The following is a 27,791-nucleotide window of genomic DNA, read 5'->3' on the forward strand; positions in this document are numbered from 1 at the left end:
TAAAAATAACCATACAAACATATGGTTTCTACTTCGCAGATTTTCATCTATCGCAGGGGGTTCTGGAACGCAACCCTCGCGATTGAGGAGGGATTACTGTATGACCTTTTTTAAAAAAAAATTTGATGGAGCATTGAAGTCTTTGTCATAGTCTTACTCCCCAAATACAGTCAGTTGTTCCAGTAGGACAAGTAATTCATTTAATATCTTGGTCAATTGTACAGAGAATTTGCTTTTCCATTAAAACCAGCCTTGTTTTGGTTTGATATAATGTGTACTTTGTTCATCTGGCATTATTAATACTAAAACTACTACTACGACTACTTTTGGATGCACGAAAGAGAAAAATGTACAGTAGAAGTTGAAATGACCACTGTCTAGGTAAATTGGAAAGAAAAAATCAATCAGTGACTGAAATTCCAGCAGAACGTTCTCAGTATTAAGGCAATTAAGTGGGAGTTTTTGAAATCTGAGCAATTTGTACAGTGGACTCCGTTTAAGATAACACAACATAAATTGTACTTTCTTTACAAATTTCATTGAAGAATAAGTGTATTAAGTTTCAATGAAAGTGGTCCATTGGCAGCTGTTACTTTATGTAGATAGATGAGTGGACGGACAGGTGGGAAAACATAAAAAATGTAAGACTCTGCTAATTCAATTAAGCCAACTGTTGTATAGGGCAAGTACTATGCAATTAGTGTCATGATTTGATTCTTGTTTTTTATTTTCTAAAAGGTTGTTGTGACTTGAAAAAAAATTACATGTTCTGAGTACTGTATTTTTGAAACCCAGGAATCCAGTGGTCACATTTGTTTTTTGTTTTCAATGCATTTTTACTTATGTTAGTAAGCCTATGACTCTATCGATGACAAAGAGTCAGGTCAGAATTTACTAAACTAGTGAAGTGTGAAAGTAAGGTTGTGGAATGTAGTGTTGGGAAACATTAAGTCGATGTCACATTACGTGACCTCTGGTTGGAGGAATATCAAACTTCATGACTACATTTGCTGATCTCATTGCCTGAGCATGTCATACATGACCATTAATCGCAGGGTATGTCAAATTAGATGATATGGAACAAATTTCCAGCACAGTTTCACTTTTACAAAGTATTGTAATCTCGTCCCCTTTTCTGACAGCCAGTAATGTGCTGCTTGATGCATTTGGTGCCCATGCAAAGGCTTTTCAGGTTAGCAAGTCTAGCTGTAGTTTCTGCCCTTTTTTTCTTTCTTACATTCTGTTATAATGTGTAAAACACAAGACATAAAACAGATGAGTCTCTCTTTTGTTTGTCAGGTCCAAAACACCCTTACTCCTTGTTGCTACATTAAATGCATTATACTTCTTGGTGAGTGGTCATTAGTTGTGAATTCTCACATGCACACAATCCCAACACACAACTTAATAGAAAGTCAATCATATTTAGACAAGGTAAACTGCAGACAAGGGAATGACAAGGTGAAAGTGGAGTGAAAGACCAAAAGGAACTACAAATGACCCGCAACCCATCAATATATAAAATATGGTGAATTGAAATTGTCCGGTCATAAAAATAATGTTCTGCACGTGTGTGTGGTTTTGTTTATGTGCTACAGTCATGATTTTATTCCACAGGATACCATTTACTATATGTATTGGCTCACTGAACACCTTATTTAGAATGCCTCATATATTTTCAGTGTTTGGAGACGCAATTGAAAATAAAAGTGTACATTCAGACTTACCGAGAAAACAAATTATTTAAGGCAGAAGGATTTTTGGCTTCTGCTGTAAAATTTGTAGTACTATAGTATGATCTGTGGCATCCCTGTCTGGGGTAGTTTCTTGACCTGTGCTTAGCACTGCTTGGTTCTGAAAGATTATTGGATACATTATTACAGTATGTCAAAATCTTCAATTTATCGTGTTACATAGTTATAGAAATTATTTCTTTTGTTTTTGTTTAGTCCATTGTCGAGTACAACCTACGTGATATTCATTATGAGATCAAAAACAGCCAGACCCACGAACTTGTAGTTATAGGACATCCAGATGAACGTATGACTTTCAATTTCCGAGATGAGAAGGAAGCCCAGAAGTGGTCCACTATCATCACCAGTACTATGAGGGAAGTGCAAAGAGGTAAACCCATTTTATGGGCATCAGGAAAAATATAAACAATATTGGCAATAAAGAGCATAAAGAAGTGATGGCTGTCTTTATTTACACAACATACTCTCACTTTGTGGAATTCTTTAGTAAAATGTAAATTGAGAGAAGTGAAATGCAACCAGTGATTAATTTTTTACCTTGTATTGAATTTCTATTTCAGTTTAATGATGTGTATTAAATTACTGTTAAAATTTTTATTCAGTGTATGTGAACATGTAAATCAATTGTTAATTTAAGCCTCAACAATGACAATCAGATTTGTTATATTCAGCTGTAATTCATGTATGTTTTCTGGGTGTTTTATTTTGTTATTCCCACTGCAGGATTTGTTAAAAAAAAGTCTACTGGGTTTACATGTTTTAAGGCTAGAGTTACTAAAAAAACGTTTGGGGTGGAAAAAAGAGAACTGAAAGCTTATCTAAACTCTAGGTGCAATCTATGCTCCCACTCAATGCAACCTACTTTTTGATAGTAACTACACTTAATACAGAAAACCTGTTTTTCCTTGCAGATTATAATTTTAATATATGGCTACTTAATGGTGTTACTATTTTCTTTGTTTTGTGTGTTTTTTTTTTCAGCTGTTGGTTTTATTATTTTTTTTGTTTCCCTTTAGTGGTGGACAGTTCTTCAGAGTCACCTGCTATTCTGCCTCCACCACAACCACAGGAGCGGCGCCTTCACCTGGAGCCATTGCAGTCCAAATTGTCTTCACAGCTACCCCAGACAGGTAAGACCAAGACCATGGGTTTTACTAGCTAAGCTACATGTCTAAGACTGGTTGAAATCTATGTAATCAGCATAGACTTAAATGTTATTGTTTCAGTGTTCCATCAATTTCAGGGGTCCCCAACTCTGGTCCTGGAGGGTTCCAGTGGCTGCAGGTTTTCATTCTATCTCTTTTCTTAATTAGTGACCTGTTTTTGTTCCTAAGTAACTTATTTTGAATTTACTTTTATTTGACTTGCTGTTGTAGACTCACACCCCTTAATTGTTTTTTTCCTTAATTAACAGCCAAACAATGATGGATACAAAATGAACCAAAACATGACTAGCAAAACACAACCAACATTGTCGATCATACAATATCTAAAAATAAAGAAAGATGAAGGTCTCAGAAATACTGATCTGCTCAGTTCCCCAAAACATTTTAACACTGCTCTTAGAAAAGAGAAATTCAACAATTTTTGGAAATGTATGCTATTGCACAATGAGAGCAGCAACAAGCCATGGAATTAAAGAATGGGTTTAATTAATAACAAGAATCGGCACGTAATTAAGCAACTTGGTTGGAGTTTCAGGCCCTGACTTAGTTGGTCGTGTGTTGGCTCACTCACTTCACATTATTTTCTGTTTGGGTACCATTTAATGAAAGAAATGAAGCAATTCAGAGGAACGATGAAGAGATCCAGGGGAACAAATCTAAATATACAAGTTGATTAAAATTAATTCAGAAGAAGTTAATTAGCGCAAAAACAGTGCACTAATTAAGAAAAAGGTTAGAATGAAAACCTGCAGTTGGGGACCCATGGTCTATTGGAATGTACTTTGTAATGGATGTAGTAATGCAATGAATTGCATTTGTCATTCCAACAGATTGCGCATCATAGATATTAGTGCTGGTTTTATGAATCCCATAACAAATGGACATACACTTGTCCTTTTTTTAAAGTGGACAGTTGTTTGAAGATGATTGGGACCTTTCCCAATAGGTTGTATCTCATGTGCTTTAGGCAAAATACATGCAGGCTATTTGATACTTTGCATTTTCTGACTTTGTGCGTTAAACTAATGTTTATTTTTTTGTTCTTAATCTGAATTGCACATGTTTGATTTGTACTGACCTATTTATTAAAGACCACTGTGCACATCATGCTGCCATTGGTTGAATAGTGGGAAGGAGAGATGGAGATAATGAATTGACCACATGGTGTATACGTTCATGACTTCGAAAGACTTTTTCATTTATACAACACTGAAGCTTTTCATTAGCCTTTACAGCAATAATTTTTTATTATAAGCATATTAGTCATTTATGTAAAACCGCATTTTTTTACCCTATACTTGTATGTTTATACCAATTTGATTAAAAATACTTAGTTGCTTGATCGTTATATTTTTAGTGGGTTATTTTCAGCTTCTTGTGTTTGCTTTCTCCAAATTTTTTAAGAAATACTGTAAGTAGTGGATAATCACCCTCACAAGCCATTACCTAATCAGCTGCAAAAAAATATATATACTTGGCAAAAATAGCTTGACATTACTAAGTATAGTTAAATATACAAAAAATCTGTGGTAGACTCAAGATATACTGGAACCCAGATGACAAATGTGGAAAAAAAACAAAAAGCTATATAAAATAACCAGGGTAGATAATGATCAATATTTAATGCAATTTAAAAGAAAAGAAACTTCATTCTTCCATTCTGATATGCAACTTAATAAACATTTTTCAAACTTGATTACAAGTATTTTAAAGCTTGGTATTTAGTATTGGTATTCATGTATTAAAATAGCAGTTAGATGAAGACTAAATTACAGGCAAAAGGCTTTGACTAAACATAATACATTATATTCTCAAACTGGCCTAATCTCACTCAGGGTTGCTGGGGGCTCAAGACTGCCCTGGAGTAATCGGCAGGAAACAGTCCTGAACAAGGTAGCAGTCCATCACAGGCTTCATTCATGAGCACATCCACACTGCCACTAACACAAAACCAGTTTGGGATCAACAGTCAACCTAACCTTCATGTCTTAACAAATGTGGAGGTTACCGCATGTAGTCACAGGATGAATACACAAATTCCATGTGGTCAGTGGTCTGGTGTTGAAATCAAACTCGGAATACTGGATCCCTGAAGGAGTAGCACTACCCACTGTACTACAGAGACATATTTTCTAATAGGTTAGTTTAAAATAAGTAATACTTTTTTTTTAAAAAAGAAAAAAAAGTCAATATTATTATGTTTAATATATGTAGCTGTCAAAGATTAGTTTTCTCTTGAAAATATCTTCTGGACAAAGTAAAAACCTGAAATGTATTATAAAAATGATATCTTCAGTTCTTTCCAAATATTTTCAAGGGTTTTTGTAAAATTTCAACTTGTTTTCCACATAATTAAAGTTTTAAAAATGTTTATATATATATATATATATATATATATATATATATATATATATATATATATATATATATATATATATATATATATATATATATATATATATATATATATATATATATGTGTGTGTGTATGTGTGTCAGATTTTTAAGGCAAAACCACAACTGAAGATGTCATTTTAGCGTAGCTCTAAGAATGGGTTTCCTTACTGTGCTAATTGGTAGGCACTGTACATGCAAGTTTCCAGTTTAGCGTATGCTGTTATTAAGTGAATTAAGCATATCTCCCTATCTGCTATTGTTGCTGTTTTATAGTAAAATATATAAATATTATTGAAAATGTGATTTGTAAATTATTTTAGCTATTAATTGGCTAATTAAATAAGTGTAGATATCAATGTATGGTAATTGTTTGTAGTCTTAATTAAAGTTTATGAAAATACTGACTTTCAGCAATTTAAAAATATATTTTCAGAGGATCTTTCAATTCAGCTTGCCCGTGCAATAGAGATAGGTGATGCAGCAACAGCCTCTGAATGTGCTGCAGCCCTTGCCCACCAGAAGGCAACAGTGTGTGTACGTCTTAAAGAAAGCAGTTACAGTCAGCAGGAAATAAGGTGAGAAGCACTGCTCTTAAATTTGGCCTCTTGTTTGATAGCTTTATGATTATATTATGTGTGTGAGTTAGTGTGTATCTGATATTAAAATATTATTAAAGGGGAACAGTCATGGTTTGCTGTCTTTTAACAGCAAAAAGTATGAGAGCTTTGAAAAGCTTTTTCATAAAAATAGGCAGTAAAAATAGAACTGGTGACATCAATAGTGTAGTGTTAAGTTGGTGGAAGAATCAAGGTGCCGATATTAAAATCATTGCCAGGCCTTCTATCGCTACCCGTTCATATTACCAGGAAGTATATTACCTCTGATTTTCATGGTGATGACTACAGTATAAAATGCAAGTTTCAAACTACATGAAGTGCTTATCCGCAGCCTTTATCTTGCATTCATTTATGGTCATGAATGGAATAGAAACAGTTGGAACAAATTACATTAAATCTGTCTCATAAATTTAATCTGCACTTTAAAGTGGTGTAGAGAACTCCATGGTGTAAAGCTACTAATCTGAAATTTGCAATTCACACCAAGACTTGCTGCAGTCATTACCTTGAAAAATGGGGTGACCATACTGTATGTTTTCATACTCATAATCAAATGAGCCTTCTTTTCCCTCTAGCCACTCTGAAAAGCTAAACGGTGTAATAAAAGCCAGTTCCAAACACATGAATCCAAGTCTATTATTTCCTAGTTGTCTGAACAAGCAGTTTAGGCGACAAGCTGATCATGCTTGTCAGTTAATGTCACCTCGTTGATTTTGGGGATTTGAGTCTTTCTGCTGTCTCATTACTGGCCAATCTCTTCTGGTGAGTTTCTTGAAAACGACTCCATGACTTCATACTGAGATTTTTTTCAACGCTTCCACATCCAAGGGTTATTTTCACTGCTAAAAGATAGCAAAGTGTGACTGTTTCCTTTAAGAAAATGGCAACCCTTGTTTTTCCTAGAGTGTATTTTATCAGGTGTGTAATTCGACATTTAAACACTTCCATCTCAGAGCTGAGTAATTTTTCTTTCATTTTTTGTCATAGCATTATGTAAAATGCACTTTACTTATAGTAACCCTTGACAAACGGGTTGTTTTTTTGCGTTGTGTCCTCCCCAACCATAACCTGTCATCTATGGGGGAGGAGTGAAAGCTTTAGATTTGTGAGACATTTTGATGGATCTCAACATTTTAGGGATACCGAAAACATTGATATATCGATGATGGGTGTGTGTCTGTCTGCCTGTATCTGTCTGTTTGTATGTCACCGTTTCTTGAGGATGGTCTAGAGCTAAAGTAGTAGGCCGGAAAAGTACCAAACTCGAAACTTCAGCATGTTATGAGATGATCATGTGCTGGTTAGTTTTTGAGCCAAATCGTGCAAGAGAAAGTGGCAGTCTAGAGGAACCTTCAAATGAATTTTTGATAATATCTTGAATTATGGCAAATACTCTAATTCTGCAGTTAATTATGAAGTCTTCTCATCAGTTGCTATCGTAATGACCAGCATCAGAGCGGTAAATAATTACTGAAATGTTATAGAATATGCGGTGGGCTGGTGCCCTGCCTGGGGTTTGTTTCCAGCCTTGCGCCCTGTGTTGGCTGGGATTGGTTCCAGCAGAACCCCGTGACCCTGTAGTTAGGACATAGCGGGTTGGATAATGGACGGTTGTTATAGAATAGTTCGGGTAACTTGGTTCATAGGATGCAAAGCCTAGTAACGCTTAGGTCCGAATTTTTTGACCTTCACAGCAGCTGTGTTAATGAGTGTTAAATTCTGACATTTAAAGTGAAAATGAATATAGTAAGTGGCATTTTTTTCCTTACAAATTAATTCAAAATTGAAATAATGTTGTTCACTTATGACACATTTTGTTGAAAACATACAAATGTGTTTATTTATCAGAGTAAGTTTTAAAAAGGCACATGAGTGAAAAACATGTAAAGAAATGGAAATTTTAAGTCTGAATCTATTTTGTATTATTGCATTTGCAACTTTTTGCACTGTTTCACTGTGATTAACAGTTTTCTTTACCCAAAGTTTAGGCTTGATGAATAATTCAAGCTGTTTGTCCACTGTCAAGCTTGCTTCGTTTCCAAACCTCCTCTTCAAACACTCGGTTATAAGGGAAATATTGTGCAAGAAAATACAATTAGCATTTACTTAAAATGCAGTGTTCTCACATTTCTAGGGACAAAGTGTCCATTTTCTAGTCAGTGTCTCAACTTGCTTTCTTATCATCTTAGTAGCAAAAATATGATACGTTATTTGTTAATGTGCCCTTGTAATGTAAGCAGCTTCTGTGTATTGCCCAATTCTTTCCATTAGTAAATACATATTAGAAGTTACTTTTTCTGTTAATATTTTTCTCTGTAGTCAATAGAGCAGAAATGGAACTAAAACTCCTATCTACTTTGTTAAAAGTAGAAAGAAGCTTTGTAAGAAAGATTTACCTCATGTAAAAAAATGTAATTGTGAGCACATTATGTATATTTAACTTTAGACTTTAAAATTATTTCTATATTTTTTTGTGCCAGCAGTTTCATTGATACTTAATCATATGCTGCCTTATAATGGCAGTCTTTTGTATTCCTGTTTTAGCCTTTATGTTCATGCAGCAATTCGCCACCTTTTTTAATACTAAGGGCTGCAGATTCATTTCTTTACAAGTGGGCCACACAATAATAAATCAACATGTTTTCTTGAAAAAGACACAAATTGTTGGGTATAGCACACAAAGCAATGTATACTGTATGTGTGCCTAATAATGACATCAATATTTGCGAAGAATCGCCACGAGACTTGGGTGGAGTTGGACATAAAAAAGAATAAAATGTATGACTACTTGCGCTTAGTGTCTTTGAAGACCTTTTTGAATGGGGCATATTGTTAGCACACAACCACAAATGTTGGATGGCAACTTATAAAACACTTAAAATCACATGAACTATGAAATAGTTTGTTTCCACTACATTTGCAAATTTTTTCTACTGCAAAGTCACAGTAGCGGGACAGATAGGGTCAGACAAAGAGTTAGGGTCACCATAGTGTAAAATAGTAAACCAGCATGCCAGATAACAGGTTTCCTTTGTTAATTTGCACGCAGGTCAGGTATTTTAATTTTTTTTAACAGTCGGATTTAGAATGCACAAATTGGGATTGGTGCCACCTCTGTTTGCCCCAACTCTTAACCAGAAACACTCATGAAGCATTGAAAAATGTTGTAATAAACTGATTAGACATGCACACAAATTATAAGAAAGTTGTAAGCCTTTACGTATGATGTAGTGTTAAACATCAGCTAATCGTAAACCCTGCAGAGGAATAACCAATGCAAGTCATTTGGAATTGGATCTCAGTAACAGACAGGAGGTGATCTAGGCTGCATATTCAAGTGAGGCTAGCCACGTATGGCTATTGGACTGCATATGAAGAATCCCTGGCTTTATATTTTCAATAGTGTATTGTTTTATGTATTTTAACATTTACTGCCTCCTTAATCCTGGTTGACCATGATTGTATCAACTGTATAGGTCCATAGTCCACATCTGAAATTAGCCATAAATATTGAAATTTATAGTGAAACATACCTCAAGGTCCACAAAAACAGCTGCTCAGACTGATTCAAGAATGAAACAGGCTCTCTATATGTATTTCTGTGTTTGTTTTTTGCATAAATATTTTTTTATTCCTTTTACAGTATGAAAGTTGGTGTAGAAGATGCCACTTCTTCTTGTTGCGTCACTGTAAAAGTGTTCTCATACATGACCATTGCATCATTAAAGCAGCAGGTAAGTTGACTACAAGTACTGGACACCATTTTCTTTTACTCAACAGCTATACTTTTACTTCACTCTTTATAAAGAACATATTTTAATTTTTGAATATCCAGTGACTAAGAATAACATACCTTTCTCAAATTTGCTTAATTACATTCAGGACCACAGAAGGCTGGAGTTTATTCTGGAATAAGACACTGCTAAAATTTGAAAATTTCTTGATATAGCTGAGAATACCTAAGATAGTATTTCTTTAGCAAATCACATTATGGTTTTCTTACTGTTTCCATAAATTAAGTTATGAACATTTTATTCTTCGCTAAGAAATGTTCATGTGAAACACCAAAATGTTTATTCATTTATCTTATACAATTCAAGGAAAATCTATTAAAAAACACAACACACAAATTATAATTACACCTTAAATGCTTGTACATGGAATGTACAGTCTTTTTGCAGTTTATTGTCCTGGGTACTCAAGTTTTCAAATTGTTCCCTGGTAGAGTTTTGATTTCTCTTGGCAGGTCTTCCGGGACTATGGGTTCCACCCAAAAGTGCAACGCTGGGTGATTGGTCAATGTTTGTGTGTGGATGACCGTTCATTGTCCTCCTATGGAATACGGCGTGATGGTGACACAGCCTTCTTATACCTGGTTTCAGCGCGACAAGCTCAACTGTCTCGTCAACGCTATGAGGAAGAGCAAGAAAACGTCATGCTGTCGGCTGGTCAGTCTCTCCTTACAGATAATGGACTGTCCCATATAAACAGGAGAGATTATAATACTTTGCCAGCCAGGATTTCACAAAAGAGAGGTATGTTGGCCCAAATTTACTTCTTTATATATTGAATGATTCATTTGTCATAGATGCACATGAACAAGGAGCAAATTTAAAAACAGAAGTAAAGTCACAGTGAATGTTTACATTGCACACTTCATATTAGAGAAATCTATCTCGCATAAAAGTGTGACTAAAAACTTCCATTGAAAATGCTTTTTCACCTGTTAGTTTTATTTGTATGCTAAGTACAATAGGAAGCCTGAACTAAAAAAAGCTTTGCCATGTTGTATTATACATTATTTTAAGAAAAAAATAGATTTATCTGTAAAGTCTTGAAAACGTGTTGTTTTAAGGAGCACATTTCATCATATGATCCAATGGGAAATATTTTTAAATCATGAGAATTGTAAAGTCTATTGCTTTTTTTGTATTCAACACTAAAATGAAAGTTTTAATAATTTGTCATGCACTATAACTGCAGAGCATTTATGTATTTAAAATGCAAGAGTGTCAGTGCATGGATTTCAAACATTTCAGGCATACCCATTACTAGGTTCTTACATCTATCTATCTATATATATATATATATATATATATATATATATATATATAGTAAAGCGCTATATAGCCTGACCCGGCACAGACCATGCAGAGGCAACGTGTACAAAACACACAGGCTTTTATTTTTCTTCAGCTGTGTGACACGTCTTCCCTGTGCCACACAGCCCAAACACAGTCCCAAAGCACCAAACAAAGCACAACACAAACCACAATTCTCCACCACTCCTCCCAGGCAAGCTTCGTCTCCTTCCTCCCAACTCTGGCTCTTCGAGTGGTGGTGGCTGGGCCTTTTATAGCCCACCCGGAAGCGTTCCAGGTGATTAACCACCTGGTCCTAATTACACTTCCGGGTGGGGCTGAAAGCTCGTCCAGCCGGGCTGTGGGAAGCAGGCAGCTCCCCCTGGCGGCCACGCCGGGCCCCAAACAAGCTGTGGAGGACTCCATCTCCCGTGGAACCCTGCGGGCGGTTGGGGAGTCACCGTCGGCCAGGGAGGCTGCCACCAAGCGTCCCGGGGGAGGTATTGGACTTCCCATGGCGGCTCCCCCGGAACATAAGCAGCAGAGGCGTCCCTGCCGGGCATGCGACCCGGCTGTCCTTCACAGTTCCCCTCCCTTAGATGAGGCTTGTGGGGATCATCGGCCTGCCCCGCGAGGGCCGGTCCTCTCCAGGACAGGAGTCGGCATCCTTGGCTCCGGCCGAGCCCTGTAAAACATAATGAACAGGTCTGGGGTGCTGCCCGGCGCCCCTGCCACTCGGACGCCCTCCTTGGACAAACCCTCCAGACATGACCAGCGTGACCACAAGAAAAGCACAACCGCCCCTCCAGCTCGACCCTTGCGGGAACGGAAGCAGGCAGGAAACTCCTGCCCCTTCGCCCACTCCGGGGAGGGCTTGTGACGTGTTCGCCCCTCTGCAGCGTAGCCCTCCTGCACTGCCACACCAACGGGCTTACGCTGCATCTTGTCAGGAGTCCCCGATCTCTTTGTCCGGGTCCTCCTCTTCCTCTGGGGTGCACTGACGGTCTGGGTCCCCTTATGGGAAGAAGGGAGACCCTGTGCCGCCTGCACCCCTTTAGACGACCGCGAGACCGGTGCAGGCAGAGGGGACGGGGTTGTTTGGCAGCCGACATCCAGCAGCTGCCTCTCCACACGTTCCTCTGCCACAGTATCGGTCCACACGGCGGTGTCTTGTGTAGTGAGCGGGGCGACCTGGCAAGCAGCATTGATCATATCCGCAGCCGTTGCACTCCGCCCCCTTTCCTCTACGGACCAGGCTTCACCTACCTGAACCGCTGTGTCCTGCAGGCAGAAGGCTGACGCCCCCCGTGTCTCCAGCCATTTAACAACGGCCGCCATCGGGGCGCCGATCTTCCAGTCCAAGTCCTCCTTCGTCTCCTGCAGGATCTGAAAAACCTTAACTAAGGACTGCAGAGGAAGGAGAACATGTTTCAACTCCTCTACAGCCCAAGAAAAGTTAATACGTTCGGTCGGTGCTGGACTTGAAGTCCCCCTGTTTCCTCCCACCGACCGCGAGCCAACAAGACCCTGCGGACCCTCCGCAGGCCTGTTTGGGAGTCCGAGAGGCTCGGGGAGAAGGTCCGTCACCCCCGCCTGCGAACTGTCCTCGGTGGGCAGCTGACACACTCCCCCAACTTTACCTGTTTCGGAGAGGAGCTCCTGCTCCTCTAGCTGAGTCACCGCGTCGGGAAACTCCTCCGGGTTCTCCTCCTCCGGCTGACTGGCCAGCCCGGGGGAAGACACAGCCCTGCCTCGCCTCCCGCCGCTCTCTGCGCCGTCACGCCACGTAACAGAGGCCATCTGCCCACCAACAGGTGGTTCGTGCCTCGGGGTCCAGGAGGTAGGTTGACGCAAACGCGGAAAACCCCTCCCGTGGCCCTTCCCTCTTAAGCCCGTCACCTAAGAGGCGGCCTCAGTTGCGCTGTGCTGTGCTGCGCTGGCTGGCTTGCTTGCAGCTGCGAGCGCGTTCTCCCAGCGCTGTGCTGCGCGTGTCCGCCGGCAGTCGTGCAGGCGCGTGCCTCGCCGCCTCAGTGGCGCACGCTCGTCGGGAGCGTGCCCTGCTGCAGTCCAAAGGGCGCTCTCAGCGCTGTACTCACAATAGAGCACACTCTCTGCCTCAAGAGTGCGCTCGGTGCTGCGGTGCTGTGTGCGCTCCTGCGCTGAGCTACACGTGCCCCCAGGTGTTGTGCCGGGTTGTTACACACAATTTTTATGCAGGTCCCGGTCCAAATGGATGTGCCGGAATCCTGCCGGCTACGCCAGATGTAAAAGGCGCTATATAGCGCCCGACCCGGCACAGACCACGCAGAGGCAACGGGTACAAAACACACAGGCTTTTATTTTTCTTCAGCTGTGCCACACAGCCCAAACACAGTCCCAAAGCACCAAACAAAGCACAACACAAACCACAATTCTCCACCACTCCTCCCAGGCAAGCTTCGTCTCCTTCCTCCCAACTCTGGCTCTTCGAGTGGTGGTGGCTGGGCCTTTTATAGCCCACCCGGCGCGTTCAGGTGATTAACCACCTGGTCCTAATTACACTTCGGGGTGGGGCTGAAAGCTCGTCCAGCCGGGCTGTGGGAAGCAGGCAGCTCCCCCTAACAGCCACGCCGGGCCCCAACCAAGCTGTGGAGGACTCCATCTCCCATGGAGCCCTGTGGGCGGTTGGGGAGTCGCTGTCGGCCAGGAAGGCAGCCACCAAGCGTCCCGGGGGAGGTATTGGACTTCCCATGGCGGCTCCCCCGGAACATAAGCAGCAGAGGCGTTCCTGCCGGGCATGCGACCCGGCTGTCCTTCACAATATATATATATATATATATATATATATATATATATATATATATATATATATATATATATATATATATATATCTATATATATATATATATATATCTATATATATATATATATATATATATATATATATATCTATATATATATCTATATATATATATCTATATCTATATATATATATATATCTATATATATCTATATGTCACTCTTTCAATACCACTAAACTTATGCTTGTTGATCATAAGTGATCTGCAGACCAAACTTTGAAAGTCACTAATATATATATATATATTATACTCGCCAAAAATTATCTGTATGCATTATTTTTGTGTTTTCATTGTATCAGGCTATGTGAACCTGTTTTTGCCCTTTTGAGTTGCAACTTGCAGGTAACCTTCACATTGATTGTGGATAATTTTTATTGGATCGATTTATTTCTGTTATCAGCAATTACAGCTTCACTTATAAAGATATCATTAATGACAAAAGTCAAGGAAAAATTACATCACCACAAGCAATAAAATCTTTTATAAATTTAGCAGATGGCTTAGCCAGTTAATTGGCAGATTGTATAGGAAGTTGAATAGCTACTAGCTATTTATGCAGCTTAATAGTGAAGTAGTAAGCTGAATAGATGAATGAGTTATGTTAATCAGCTGGTCTGTTATTTCGAGAGAAAATCAGAATTTTTTGAAAAGCACTCTTTTCTGGGCCTATTTTAATATAAGCATTTCATAGCTTGGCAGTGGATTTAGAAGAGATATGTGCTTTTCAAGAGTCCTCATGATTGGTATTATAAAGCATTATCAGCTTTGTATTCCATGTGAAATTGAATCACCAAGTACCAGATCAGGGCTGATGTCCAAATGAAACTTACTTTGCCACTAGCTGTTTACCTCGCAGTTACTCAGGAAAGAAAGTGGTCAAACCTGTTGCATTGCAGCTAGTCATTTTCTGTCAACTGAAAAGAGAGCTACAGAAGAGCATATCTATTTCAATGGGTGTACTGTACTAATCTTTTCTTTGTTAAATAGATGTAGCATATGAATCAGTTGCAGTGAGAGGAACAATTCAAAGATGAAGGGACTGGATTATTTTCAGACAGAACATAAACGTGGCATGGTTACTGGTTCCTGTAGATGAGTAATTTTCTGTATTTTTAAGATGCATTTAAACTTATACTAATTTTTTTTTCTTTCATAGCTTCTGCTCCAGGGCGAATACCATCGGCACTTCTGCAGTCAGGTAAGGCTACATATTTTGTTTGCAAATGCTTCTTTTGCTTAGTTCATTATATTAGAAGCAAAGTTTTACTTTACTTTTGCAAAATAGGAAATTGTATTTTTAAGGGGCAATTTTTGTCCTCATGGACTGAAATTTAGGGGCACTATATAAACCAATTGGAGCATTTTGCAAAATATCATTTTACTTTATCATAATAGTGAAAGTGATTCATCAATAACAAAAAGAGTACAAATTGAGCAATTTATAGATTGTTTTTGGTTTATATTGAAAAATGTCAATGCATAAGCTGTAAGCAAATAGTTTGATCAGTTTCATTATTTTGATGTTTCGTGTGCAGTAAGTCGGAGGTAGTCGGTGTTTCTAACTGAAGACCAATTTGCTAAATTTATCTATTCATTGGATTATCTATAGCTAATATTCACGTATTAGTGTAACTGTGTTAAAATGACCACGTTTATGTTATTTAAAAAACAATATTAAAATCTAATTCTTTTGTTGCTGTATTTGCATTTCAAAGGACTGGATTTCCAACTTTAGTCATGAAAATAGTATAACATTAGGCAGAATGACAGCATCGATGCAACAGAAGAGGCATACATTACTGGCCACCTGGGATTAAAGAACTACAGTGGCTAGAGGTGGATTATCCAGTGTTGCATTGGTATGCGTTTATAACAGGAACCTGGGTAGTGATTAATATCAATTTAAGAGGAGAGGGACAAAGTTTAAAGACAAGTTGAACAAGAAAAAGAAGGATCAATGACATCAGGTGATCTATAGCAGAGCAGAAGGAACAGCATTGATGTAAAAATTGTTTCCTTCTTCAGGATAACTGGTTGATGTGCTTAATGGTGGTAATTTTAAATGTGTCCCTCATGTGCCTAATTTAATTTTGTATCACGGGGCAGCAGCTTTGCTGTTATAAATAAATAGCTAAGTATGTATATAATGGACTTGATGCATATGAGCTTTTTAAAAAACACTTTACAAATGTCACTCTTTCAATACCACTAAACTTATGCTTGTTGATCATAAGTGATCTGCAAACCAAACTTTGAAAGTCACTAATATATATTTCCAGCCTAATTTGCTAATGTGTGAGACCATTCATGAACATTTTCTATTTTGTACAAATGTTATTTTCATGTTTCAATTGTTGGAAGATTGCCTTGTCAGATTATTGGTGATTGCATTTGCTGGTTGTACAATCCATTTTCCATGTGATCCAGTTTATGAATAAAAGTGTTTACACAGTCTGCACACAAAGGCTGGAGACATAGAAGGCAAAATGAAAGAAATAAGCATAACATCAGATGGAATTGGAGTGTCAAAGCCAGGTTTTAGTATAATAGACTGTTATGTTTGGATATTTTTTTTGTCCTTTGTTCCAATTATTTCCAACACTAGTACTTAATTATCTTAGTCTGCTTTTCTTGGTGTGAAGAAAAGAAGTGGACAGTGTTGCATATTATACTTTAGATTTGTGTGGTTTATATTGTTGATTAGTAAGCTGTTATACTTCATGTTGAATTATTTGCAATGAATTTTGTTAAAGTCTTTATTTTTGCATTTTCCTATATTTAGCAAGTCCAGTTTTGGATGATACGGCAACAAAGATGGGTATCAGTGATATAAAGCAGTTGATAAACTTAGAAATGTTGCAGCTGAATGATGCATTAAATCGAACCCGAAGTTCTTCAGTGTCCTCCTCTTTACAGGTACAGATCTTTTACTACTGATTACATAGGCCTTTAAGATTGTCACTGATGCTTGTAATGCCCCTTATGGGTACAGTATTTAAGGAAACTGAGCAAAGGGATTGAAACATAATTACACATTGATCTTAGCCAGCAAGATGTCAGAGAAGTAGGATATTGTAGTAACTAAAGCGCTGGACTTAAATCACAAGGCTGACACTTGTAAACCATGCTAATGACTCAGAGGTTGACCCTAAACAAGTAAGTTAGCACTGCTTAGGCTCCAATTTAAAAATGTGAGTAGTGAGACTAGTAGGGGACACCACTGAGCCCCAAGCCCCAAACACACCAACACAAATCATGTCCCATGCTCAAATAAAGATTTTATTTTCCATAAATACCTGTCATTGTCTTCTGTCTAATGTTGCTCAATGCATAGAATCCAAACAATATTCTTTTTTCCCCTCTTTGTTCTTCCTCTTCTTCAGGTGAGTTTCATACTCTTCCACCCAGCTCTCTGAATTCCTGAGTGACGAGAAGTGCCTTCCATTATACTTGACCAAGGAGTGCTTCCGGTGCCACAGCCAGGAAGCACTTCCGGGTTAGGTGCAATATCCCTAAAAGGAGGAGGAAACCTCCTCCCAGCAGGGCTGCCCATTGGAACTCCAATTCCCATGAAGCCCTGCAGGAGTGTATATGGGAGACCTACCAGAGAACTGCTGCCACCTGTCAGAGTAGAGGAGCAAATGGTTCTGGGTGGAAGTCTCTTTCTATCCTTCCATTAAAATGGCCTCCTGGCCAGGTCAGGTGCCTTGAACCATCCCAGCCGGGATGCCTGTCCATGCTTGGTATCCATGACAACAGTATTAAATACATTCTGATATTTTAAGTTGCCTTGAATGCAGACATCAGAAAATGTATAATTGTAATAATAGCAACAAGAAGAAAACTTTGGTATCATTGGGGACAAATATGTATACAACATTTGTTTTAAAAAAATGTTGTATTTATAATAATATATATAATGCGTTAGTTTTCCTTAATCATGTTGTTCAACACCCATCACTGTCTAAGCCAGTGGTTTTCTGACTGGGGCTGTGGCCCAAGCTAGGTTGACATTATTAAAAACAATATATTATTACAAGAAGTGAGAGAGAATATATCTCACTTGTAGCTATGTGTAGTTTAAGACAATGTAGGATGGAAAATAACATGGTTGTCATTACAAATATTTCTAGTCCAGCAGGTGATATGTGAACAAAAAAAGTTTGAAAATTGCTGACCCAGAGATGTCACATGACATTTAATCACATATGTAATCTGCAGTAGTTAAGCATTTGCTTTGGTTAGTAGGTGTGCTATTATACAAAGCGTGTAGTGTAACTAACTACTGTACTATTAGCAGTAACCGATCATGCTCTGCTTCTCAGCATTGGCTTTATATTGGTGGGGGTCTTAACCAGATGGTACAAAATTTTGGGGTCCTTATCTTAAAGTTTGTGAACCCATGATTTAAGCTATTGCATTAACGGTGGCTGAGAAATGACAAAATTTATGGTGCTGAAAACCATGAGGACCTACTGAGATCATTCATGTTAGGTAGAATTCCTAGTGCTGGGCTGTTATGTGGCTTTGGAACCCCTGCAGATTTTTTTTTTCCTCCAGCCCTCTGGAGTTTTTTTTTTTTTGTCCTTCTGGCCATCAGACCTTACCTTGTTCTTTGTTAGTTAGTATTGCCTAACCTTATTTTTATATTTCTATTTTTTATAAACTTTTCTTTCATCATCTTGTAAAGCACTTTGAGCTACATCATTTGTATGAAAATTTGTTATATAAATAAATGCTGTTGTTGTTGTGTTTGCTTTTGATTTAAAACTCTTGTAGATGGTTCTAATGACACAATTGTCAATACATCTAAAACTTAGTGTGGGCAAATTTAAATACCACTGATGTACAACATCCTTGACATATCACTTAAGAGTAAAACATGCATGATACTGATATTAAAAACTCTAATATTAAGCAGCAAAATGTGCAGAAGATTACATGAACGTGCAACTCAACTTATGTGCATGAATGAAACATAATTTAAAACATTAACTACAGCTATTTATTACAAAGTGAATCGCATCAGACTGCAGACCTCTAAAAATAACTGAAAATGCAGAGATAAGAGATATTAATCATCAATGTTTGACAGTTCTCACACGTTACCTTCACATTAGACATTTGTGTCACATATCAAGGATTTATATGAAAGGCAAAAGTCTTTGCAGTTTGAGCAGCTAAAAGTCTGTACAGCAGCCACATGCACAGGGGACTACTGGACTTTGCTGAACTACCTTGGTTAAACACGTGATTATTCAAGTGATAGTTTGTGATTGATAACATTTAAAAATTGTAATAGTTTGACAGCCCTAGTGATTACACATTGTGATTGATTATTTTTTATATGTCTGAGAATGAAGAAAAAAATAACAGTATTCTGTTTTCATGTCAGGCTGGCTGGGCCTGCCCCACGTGTACATTTATCAACAAACCCACACGTCCAGGTTGTGAAATTTGTTGTCATGATCGACCCATCAATTATGTGGTACCAGGAGGTTATCAACCTGATACAGAGGAGCTCTGGAGGATTCAGCAAGAAAAGGAGGCCATGCGTCAGTATCAGCAGGTAAGGGTAACATAGTGCATGCAGATTTACATCAGAAAACCATACAGGAACTCTTCTAAGCTAAGTTTTTATCTCTATAAAGCAGATAAGGTTGACTGAATTGTTTTTAGCGTTCATAGTTTTCATTTTTACTTAAATTCAAAACAAGTGCATAAATTAGTTTTTAGAAACCCCGTGTTCAGTAGCAGAGAAGTGTTAATAGTATTAGGGCAGTTTCCAGTTGTTAATTTATGTAAAATGATGTAAAAAATAAAATAGCAAGATTGTTTTCAGCTTGGATTGAGTAATATTCTAGACTATTATGTTCAATAATATGGTGACAGTAGAGTAATAAATTTGATATTTTGTATACATAAATGCACATATCAACATTTGACCATTACAAAATAGCGGCAATATGAAGTCTCATTAACATAAGACAATAGTTCTTGGAATACTTCATCAAAAAAATATGTTTTTATATTTTGTTTGTATTTTGTAGTGGTGGCCGAAAATAAAAATGTAATCTCGTGTTTGCACAGGAAAAGTACATAACAAATACTCATAATGAATGGGACTCGGAGGTGACCAATGTTGGACAATGACAATGTGTAAAAAGTCAGTTGATAAAAGAAAAAAATGTTCACTTGTGCAACATAATCCACATTTCCATTATACATTTGTATTCTCGAAATATGCAATATAGAGGCATTTTTTTGCTAAAATTTTATTAACAGTTCTGGAAAACTCTGCATTTAATATAGACAGGGCAGCCCCAATACCCACAACATAGTGCTTTTGAAATAAAGACCAGATTCTTGAGCGTTGCATGATGGGGGAGTGGCAGATCTTCAATTAAAATTTTTCTCAGCCATCGCTACAAATTACAAGGAATAAGTACCATATAAAAAGATGTCATTTTTGGATGGAGTATTCCTTTGATCTTGACCTCCGAACGTGTCATTCATGCTTCCATGAAGAGGCTATACTTAATAATAAATAAAGCATTTCCATTTCTTTAATATCTTTACATTAATTCATTCTCTCATTATGGACACAAAGTTTGAATTTGCTGAACTTGGCTTTTTGAGTATATATACTACTACCAACTGGGAGCCCGATTGAATCGGGCTACAAATTCAACGTTTGTGAAATCCATACTTTCTCTGCAAAGAATTTTTTGTTTTGTTAAGTCCTTGAAATGATTTTGTTATCATGGCACTGATTTGTGGTTAAAATAGACCTTTTCGGCCGCCACAAAGCACGGGCTGCTCAATTTCTTTCAACCTGTGCTGCATTTGCAGCTGCTCAAGCTTCTTCAGTCACTTGTGCACGGCTGGCACGATGTCTGTCAGCATTAGTAGCATTCTGTAGCACATGTTCTTCATCTGTCCTTTCTGTCCGATTTGCACAATTTCTTTTAGCGTTAGTAGCATTTGTAGCCGTACACTGCTCATCCGTTTGCTGTGCTCGTTGTGTACATGTGGTCACATTAGCAAGTCTACGTTCCGCGTTAGTCATGTGACTTCATTTCCTACACATCCTTCCCACGGCCGCTGCTCTTGTGGCTGCTCGAGGTATTGCTGTGAACACCATACATACGGATAGTATCAAATTATATATAAGGATTATTGTGGTAGATAATAATAATTATTTACATTTATGTAGCACTTTTCTCACTACTCAAAGTGCTCTCAATGCAGGAGTACCCGGGAAGTGAACCCAGGTGGTATCTGCTTGTCATTGTTCATGTTTAGGCTGTTAGTTTTGTTATCTGTGTTTCATTGTAGCCGCATAACCATTTTTCCTTCCGTTTTGTGTTATATTACTTGTTGAGGAAAAAGAAGAGACTAAGGTTTTGCTATCAGATGAGGTCTTACCAGTATAAATTAAATTTTGATGAGCTCAGCCCTCCTTTCATTTACAATTTTGTGTTATTCAGTGTACAGATCTGACATATTGTTGTGAATATTCATAAGGCTCATTCATGGGTTCATAGAATAAAAGGGAATTCTTACTGGAATCCTGAAAGTTAAAATATTACTTATGGTGCAGTGGCTTTTTGCTTGTCTGTTCAACTCTAAGAACCATGTAATAACAGGATGAGTGCTTCTTGAAAATATAGTGCTGTTGTATTTAAATTATCATCATTTTTTTTCTGCAAGAGCAAGTCCTATCTCATCAACTCGATTGATTCTGAACACGTCTGAAGTATCTTGGCTTTAGTCACTCTTTCCCATTAATAATGAAGTATTTTTACAAGACATGTAGAATATTTGTTGTTGGTAGACTGCATGGCCTGATTTCTAAAACTTTCAAATTAAAACCACAGTAGTGTTTACCTAACAATAAGCAGTAACAGTACTCCCTGATTATCATAGATTATTTTACACACTGCTTGAAATGTCATAATAGGTATAAGAAAAAAAAAAACAAAAACATAATTGGCTACACATTGCATTACTGACTATAATGCCACTACATGGGAGGGAAAATCATGTCATGTCACTGGTCAGGTCATATACTGTGTCTTTGCAAAGTGGAATGGTCCTTCTGTAAAATAAGCAAATTAATAGAATGGGAGCAGCCCATAGTGGCACAGCCATATCAGCAAACATTAGAGCCCCTGCTGAACGAGAAGTGTCCCTGTGTATGTTTTGGAGTCATTCTCTTGAAGATGCCTTGTGTTCCTCTAGCATGGCTGTCACTCACTCGTTATTGCCACCATGCATGTCTGCAGAAGTGTTTCGATTATGCTAATTGGATGGTGAATTGGTGGTCTGTCATCTTCAGAGGAGAAAGCACATTCTACCTGGAGATGACTCGTGGTGAATCTCAACTAATTGTGCCTCCAAGTGGAAAGGGCATGGATTCATATTCCACAGAAGGACATTTATCATACTGTATGTATGATTGTTTGCATGCCAGAGTGAAAGTCTGTATTGCAGCGTGGGGAGGATACACCTGATCTTGATGTGAGTATGCTATAACATTTGAGTTTATGTACCATATAAACCAGATTGTGTCACCTTCAGTGTGTGATCATATTTTTAAGACACTCGGATGATTCACCTACCCGAACTTTATAACATCCATTATTTTATTGTATGTGGCATACATTTGCTTTCATTGAGCTATGCAAATTCCTCAGTCAGTATAGCAGTATCACTGAAGGCTGTGTAACATTTACGTTTATTTATAAACTGGAGATGTAAAACCTCTTTTGAGCCCATTGCTATGCTTACTGACTCTATTCCACCTCTACCTACAACACAGATGTACTGAATATCAGGTGTCTATAGGATCACTTAATAAAGTCAGCTATCAGGCTACCGTGAAGCAGAGAGCCAAAAAGGTCTGAAGGAGAAAGCTTTGCTTTCAGTTATTTAGTGCAAGAGCAATCAAATGTAGCTGTGCATCTGCAAGAGTTTTGTTGCATTAATAAAACAGTGAATGCAGAATATAGTTCTGTTATAACAAATTGATATTTAAATCTCCTAACTGCATTTGATAATTAGTCCTAATCCAGGTCATGGTGCTATTAAATTCCAGTATCATTGTGATATGGAGACCTACAGGCCGTCTCTGGTTGCTGCTAAAACTCTTCTCTTCTTTCTTTTGATTGATTAATTGATTCATTTATTTTTTTATTCTTGAATTGTCAGGAAAAAGCAAGAAGAGAAGACGTTTTAGGGGTCCTGCCAGAGCAAAACATGCTTAACCTGAATTTGGAAGCATCCGAAGACTTCGTACATGTATCTCAGGAGCAGTACTGAAGAATTAATTGGGAAAGCACGCTTACACCTTACAACAGATCCTGCCATTGCCCTACTTCAGCCTGTCGAGTGTAACCATTCAGACTGATTTTATTTTTGGCAAGGTTCTCATTACCCTTAATTGGATGGAAGATTCTGTTCCTTTTGTGCCGACACAATCTCCTCCAAAAAGTCAATGCAATGATATTTCCTTGCTGCTGCAAAGAATGTTGGTCAGCTGTGGAGAATGGATTCTTTTGATTATCCGTGTCAGGATCAAATCTTTGGGTTGCCATCCTTGTGGTCTCTGTATTTTATTGTTGGATTCGCTATATATCCTGAATACCTGTGAAACATTTTCATGAGAATCAAAGCAAGACAAAATTCTTTGAAAACCAATGAAGGAAAGTAATATGAAGATCATTGCCATTCATCATAAAACTGTTCTTCATGCAACAATGCATCCAGTTTTTTTCCTCTCTCCCCATATTACAAAAATCTGAAGTATACCTTTTAACACCAGCTTCCTTCCTTCCTATGTGTTACAGCAAGTTTTGTAAACCCAACAGGCTTGGTTGTAAATATTTAGAATGTTGGAAAATTATTTAGCTGCTATGTTTAATATGTTTTCTGACTTTAAACTTGGTTAAAGTTTAACTTGGTTAAACTTGGTTACACATTACAGCTGCTGAGTTAGCAGAGCAAAACTCACTGGGTTAAACAAATTATTGAATTGGCTGTTGAAAAATCGGTTTAAAATGTGTGAGCACACATATACAGTGAGACTGAAATATATGTGTATATAACACAGGTGTGCTTGTCTCTTGAAACAACCAGAACACATTTGGGAAATCTTAGAAATACATTTTTTATATGTTGGCGATTTGAAAAAGTGCCTAACGTATGACAACACAGTATGTTAATGATTAGAATGCTGACTAGATATTACAGTTTAAACTCTTATCCTGTAAGGATTAAAACCAGCTTTAAACAGCTGAGTGCACTTTATTACAAAAGAAAAAGTCTAATTATGCATTTTATTACAGTAAAGAAACCATGAAGCGTTACTTTTTCACAAAGATTTTTGTTGTGATACTTGTGGGTTATATGTTACACTTTTGGAGTGGCAGATACTACTTTCTATCAGTGCTACTATGGCAGATAGAGCTGTGCTCACTCCTGAGCCAAATGCAATGCATGATATCAATGAAAGAGTTAACAAACATGTTGAAACCTCTCACATATCAAAGCAGTATGGTTCGGCCTCAGTAAATTTACTGCAACCTTCACAGTTGATTTTACAGAAAGTGATCTTGTGTACATGCGAACTATGTAGTACTGCTAAATTAACTTATTATTTTTCTGTTCATTTAGCACAGACAGGGTGATTACTTCTTATGCGGACAATAATTTTCAAAAAGCAGTGTCACTTATCTTAAAAGGCATTTGAGACACACAGAAATGGATTTTACCCTAAGTTGTCATTTCAGTACACGTTATCCAAGGTTGTTAAATAAGCATGTTATGTTTTAATGATTCTGAGACATGCTATATGCCTTAAGCCAACGTCACATTATGCAACTTCTAGTTGGAAGTCTTGCAGGTTGCAGTTGCCGATCTCGCTGCTGGACCAATATCGGTTCACACAAGTGACAATTGCTGGGTGTCTCAAGTTTAGTGACTGCTTGACGACTACTAGCACAGTCTTATTCGATTTTGATTTGGTATGAATGCATATTTGTGTCTCAGGCACTAAATCACATTGTGCGATGACCTAGCTTATGCTTCTTTCAAGTGCTGTCAAACAAATGGTAAATAGGAGTTTCAGAATCGGAAATTCCATGTGAAAACAAAGCTACCCAAATTCTCTGTGGTGTGATGAAATGCTGAATCTCCACCTTTTAATTCTTTAAAATAAAATATGTAACCTGGCAAGGCAGAAATACTATTTTTTTTGGTTAAAATGCATTTGTATTGAAATGATGCATATCTAATACATTTGGCTTGCTCTTTATTTTCACAAATCAACCGCAACGTCATGCTTCTCCAAAATGCCCGACTAGAAACTCATATGAATGTGAAATAGAATGTGAAATCCCAAGTTGAAGCTCCCAAAACTCCAAAAGAATATGAATGTGGCATTTGACCCACAGCAGTTACCCATTTTCCCTTTGTCTTTAATATTGAACATGTGATGTGCATGTTTTGTATGCTAGTTACTTTCCAGTGTTTGTTTTTGGTTGTTTGTTTTTTTTTTAAGAAAGTGTTATCTATTGTTACATCATTAACTGAGGAATAAGTAAAAGATTCATGGTTTCTTTTAATGAAATAGTATTTTTTCACTATTGTTGTGTTCAAGCGAGTTTAACCTTTGTAACTGTTGGTTCACATGTGTTCAGAACTACTAGATTTTGGTTTTTTACTTTTTCAGAAACTGTATATTCTGGCAACTGTCATTTTAACACCGTGCAATGCTAATCCATTTGCAGGAGTCATTAACAACAGCTGTTATTTATGTTGTGTTTTTGGAAACTTTAATATGTCCCAAATGCATTCTGGGTGTTATATAATATTGAAGTGTTGATATTTGTATTCTGTTTTATATTTTCTTAAGTGTGCATGTAGATTCTTTACACAATTTCTTCTTCACCTAACCTGTTGTGTCCTAGTCACTCCTAGTCACACACACAACTGAAATGATTCATTTATCCTGTCCTTTTATCTGCATTGAAAATTTGCATCTTTGTTTCCGTTTATTTGGCCAGAGGGCAGTCTCGTGCTCCTTCCTGAATGATATGTAATAAACTGATGCAAAAATTGGGGAAAAAACACAATAGAACATAATATGAACATTTAAAAATAATTAATGCAAGCGGTCCTTTCTCATAGACACAGTTCACAGTCACAAGGGGGTCAGAGTTTATCATGGCAGCATTGGATGTAAGGCAGTTGCAAACCATGGGCTTGGCACATGTCTGTCGCAGGCGACATTCACTAATACAGGTCTTATTATTCATAATATACTTGGGATGTGGGTGGAAATAGAAAGGAATTAGAGTGAAGGACACACAGACATCTGGAGAACATGCAAATTGTGCACAGCATAGATTGCAGAGTGAAAAAAAAAATCAAAGTGTTGGGGTTTGTGGTGGAGCCTCATTCACTTATGTGTTAGGTAAAACAAAATACAGCAATCATACGTTCAAAATAATAGCACAGTGTTGATTATGCTGGGACGTCGATCTGTCACCTTCAGGGGCAAGTTTGAGAATGAACCCCTGACTTCCTTTTTGAGCAAAGTTCATCTTGGGGAGTAAGGAATAAACTAAATTAATAATTGTAATTTAGTACATATGCAAGTAATTTATAATTATACAAATAATATTTTATATAATTTAATCTAAATTAGGAGGATTCAAGTGCTTGCAGAACATAAGCACACTGTGTGAGTGGACTGAAGATAGTGGTAGTGTACATGTATGGGTACATGGCAATGTTATATATAAATAGACATGTTTTTTTCTCAGACTGAACAGTGGTTTTCTTTTAGTAAGAAAGGCATTCAATAATCACTAGAGGAGAGTAACTCTTAAAGTAAACTCAAACATAAGTAGAATAAAAAAAAACTGGCAACCTGGGAATTCTTTTCTATCCATCCATCCATTTTCCGAACAGGTTTATGGGCAATCTATTTCCAACTGTCAAAAAGCAAGGCTTCATTTCGTCCACACCTCACAAACTTTTTTGTTGTCATTTCTGTGTGTCTTTTCTCTATCCAAACTCTTTCTCAAACAGTAATAAGCCATTAGCACGTGCCTCCCAGCTACAAGCCCAATATAAGCCATAACACACATATGCACTAATCTCCAAACTGGAATTTGCTTTCAATTTGCACCACATATTATTTATTTCCAGTCTTAAATGGTCCTCTTTTTGTTTTGTTGTGGAAAGTTGATGAGGTTGCAGGGTATTTCTTTTATGCATGTAGATTTAGCCATCTGGTTTTTGGGTTTAGTTTTTGAAATGCTGGAATACTACTGAGAACTGTATAGGTGATAGAAATGTTACAGTGTGAGGGCTCATTAGGACCAAAAAGAAATCATCTGGAATCCCTACAATCATGTGCCAGAATTTCAATAAACATTTTGTTTGTAAAAATATGTATTGTTTTAACATTGTTTTGAACCAATGAGAACACGCTGTATGAAGGAGGTTAACATTCTTAATCCATTTCAGGACTGGTGTAGTTACCAGTGCCTATCTGGGAAGCAGTGGGTGCAGGCCAGAAAATGGTCCCAGGACAGGGTAGGGTGTATGATCACATACACTAACAGTCACACTCGGCCAATTTGGAATTGCCAAACATCCTAACATCCATGTCTTTAAGATTTGTGGCGGAAACACACACAGACATAGGGAGAATTTGCACATACCTTAAAGACAACAAGCAGGATGCTGGATCTGTGAGGCTGCAGCTCTAGCCACTGCTTCTGTGCCATCAGTGAAGGGAGCTGATTTTTTTTATTTTGCTGTTTTTTCTTTTTAAGGCCATTCTCTCAACACGGTAGGCACATTCTTTACTATATGTACTGTACATTTCTCTGCAAATTTATTTCTGCCGCTCAAAAACAT

The 27,791-nt window shown here is 37.7% G+C and overlaps 1 protein-coding gene across 2 annotated transcripts in view; it reads left to right on the plus strand.

The window, feature by feature from the left end:
- Positions 1–27,791, plus strand: part of shrprbck1r (sharpin and rbck1 related) — a 54,862-nt gene that overhangs the window by 4,825 nt on the left and 22,246 nt on the right. For both annotated transcript variants that reach the window (XM_039753796.1, XM_039753795.1), the window contains exons 2-9: positions 1,950–2,124; positions 2,771–2,884; positions 5,751–5,892; positions 9,578–9,668; positions 10,181–10,469; positions 15,013–15,054; positions 16,639–16,772; positions 19,252–19,425. In XM_039753796.1, the coding sequence (XP_039609730.1) occupies positions 2,043–2,124; positions 2,771–2,884; positions 5,751–5,892; positions 9,578–9,668; positions 10,181–10,469; positions 15,013–15,054; positions 16,639–16,772; positions 19,252–19,425 (1,068 nt within the window). In that variant the 5' untranslated portion in view covers positions 1,950–2,042. The remainder of the gene's footprint in view (positions 1–1,949; positions 2,125–2,770; positions 2,885–5,750; positions 5,893–9,577; positions 9,669–10,180; positions 10,470–15,012; positions 15,055–16,638; positions 16,773–19,251; positions 19,426–27,791) is intronic.

This window comes from Polypterus senegalus, chromosome 5 (genome assembly GCF_016835505.1).
Source record: "Polypterus senegalus isolate Bchr_013 chromosome 5, ASM1683550v1, whole genome shotgun sequence".
Lineage (NCBI taxonomy): Eukaryota > Metazoa > Chordata > Cladistia > Polypteriformes > Polypteridae > Polypterus > Polypterus senegalus.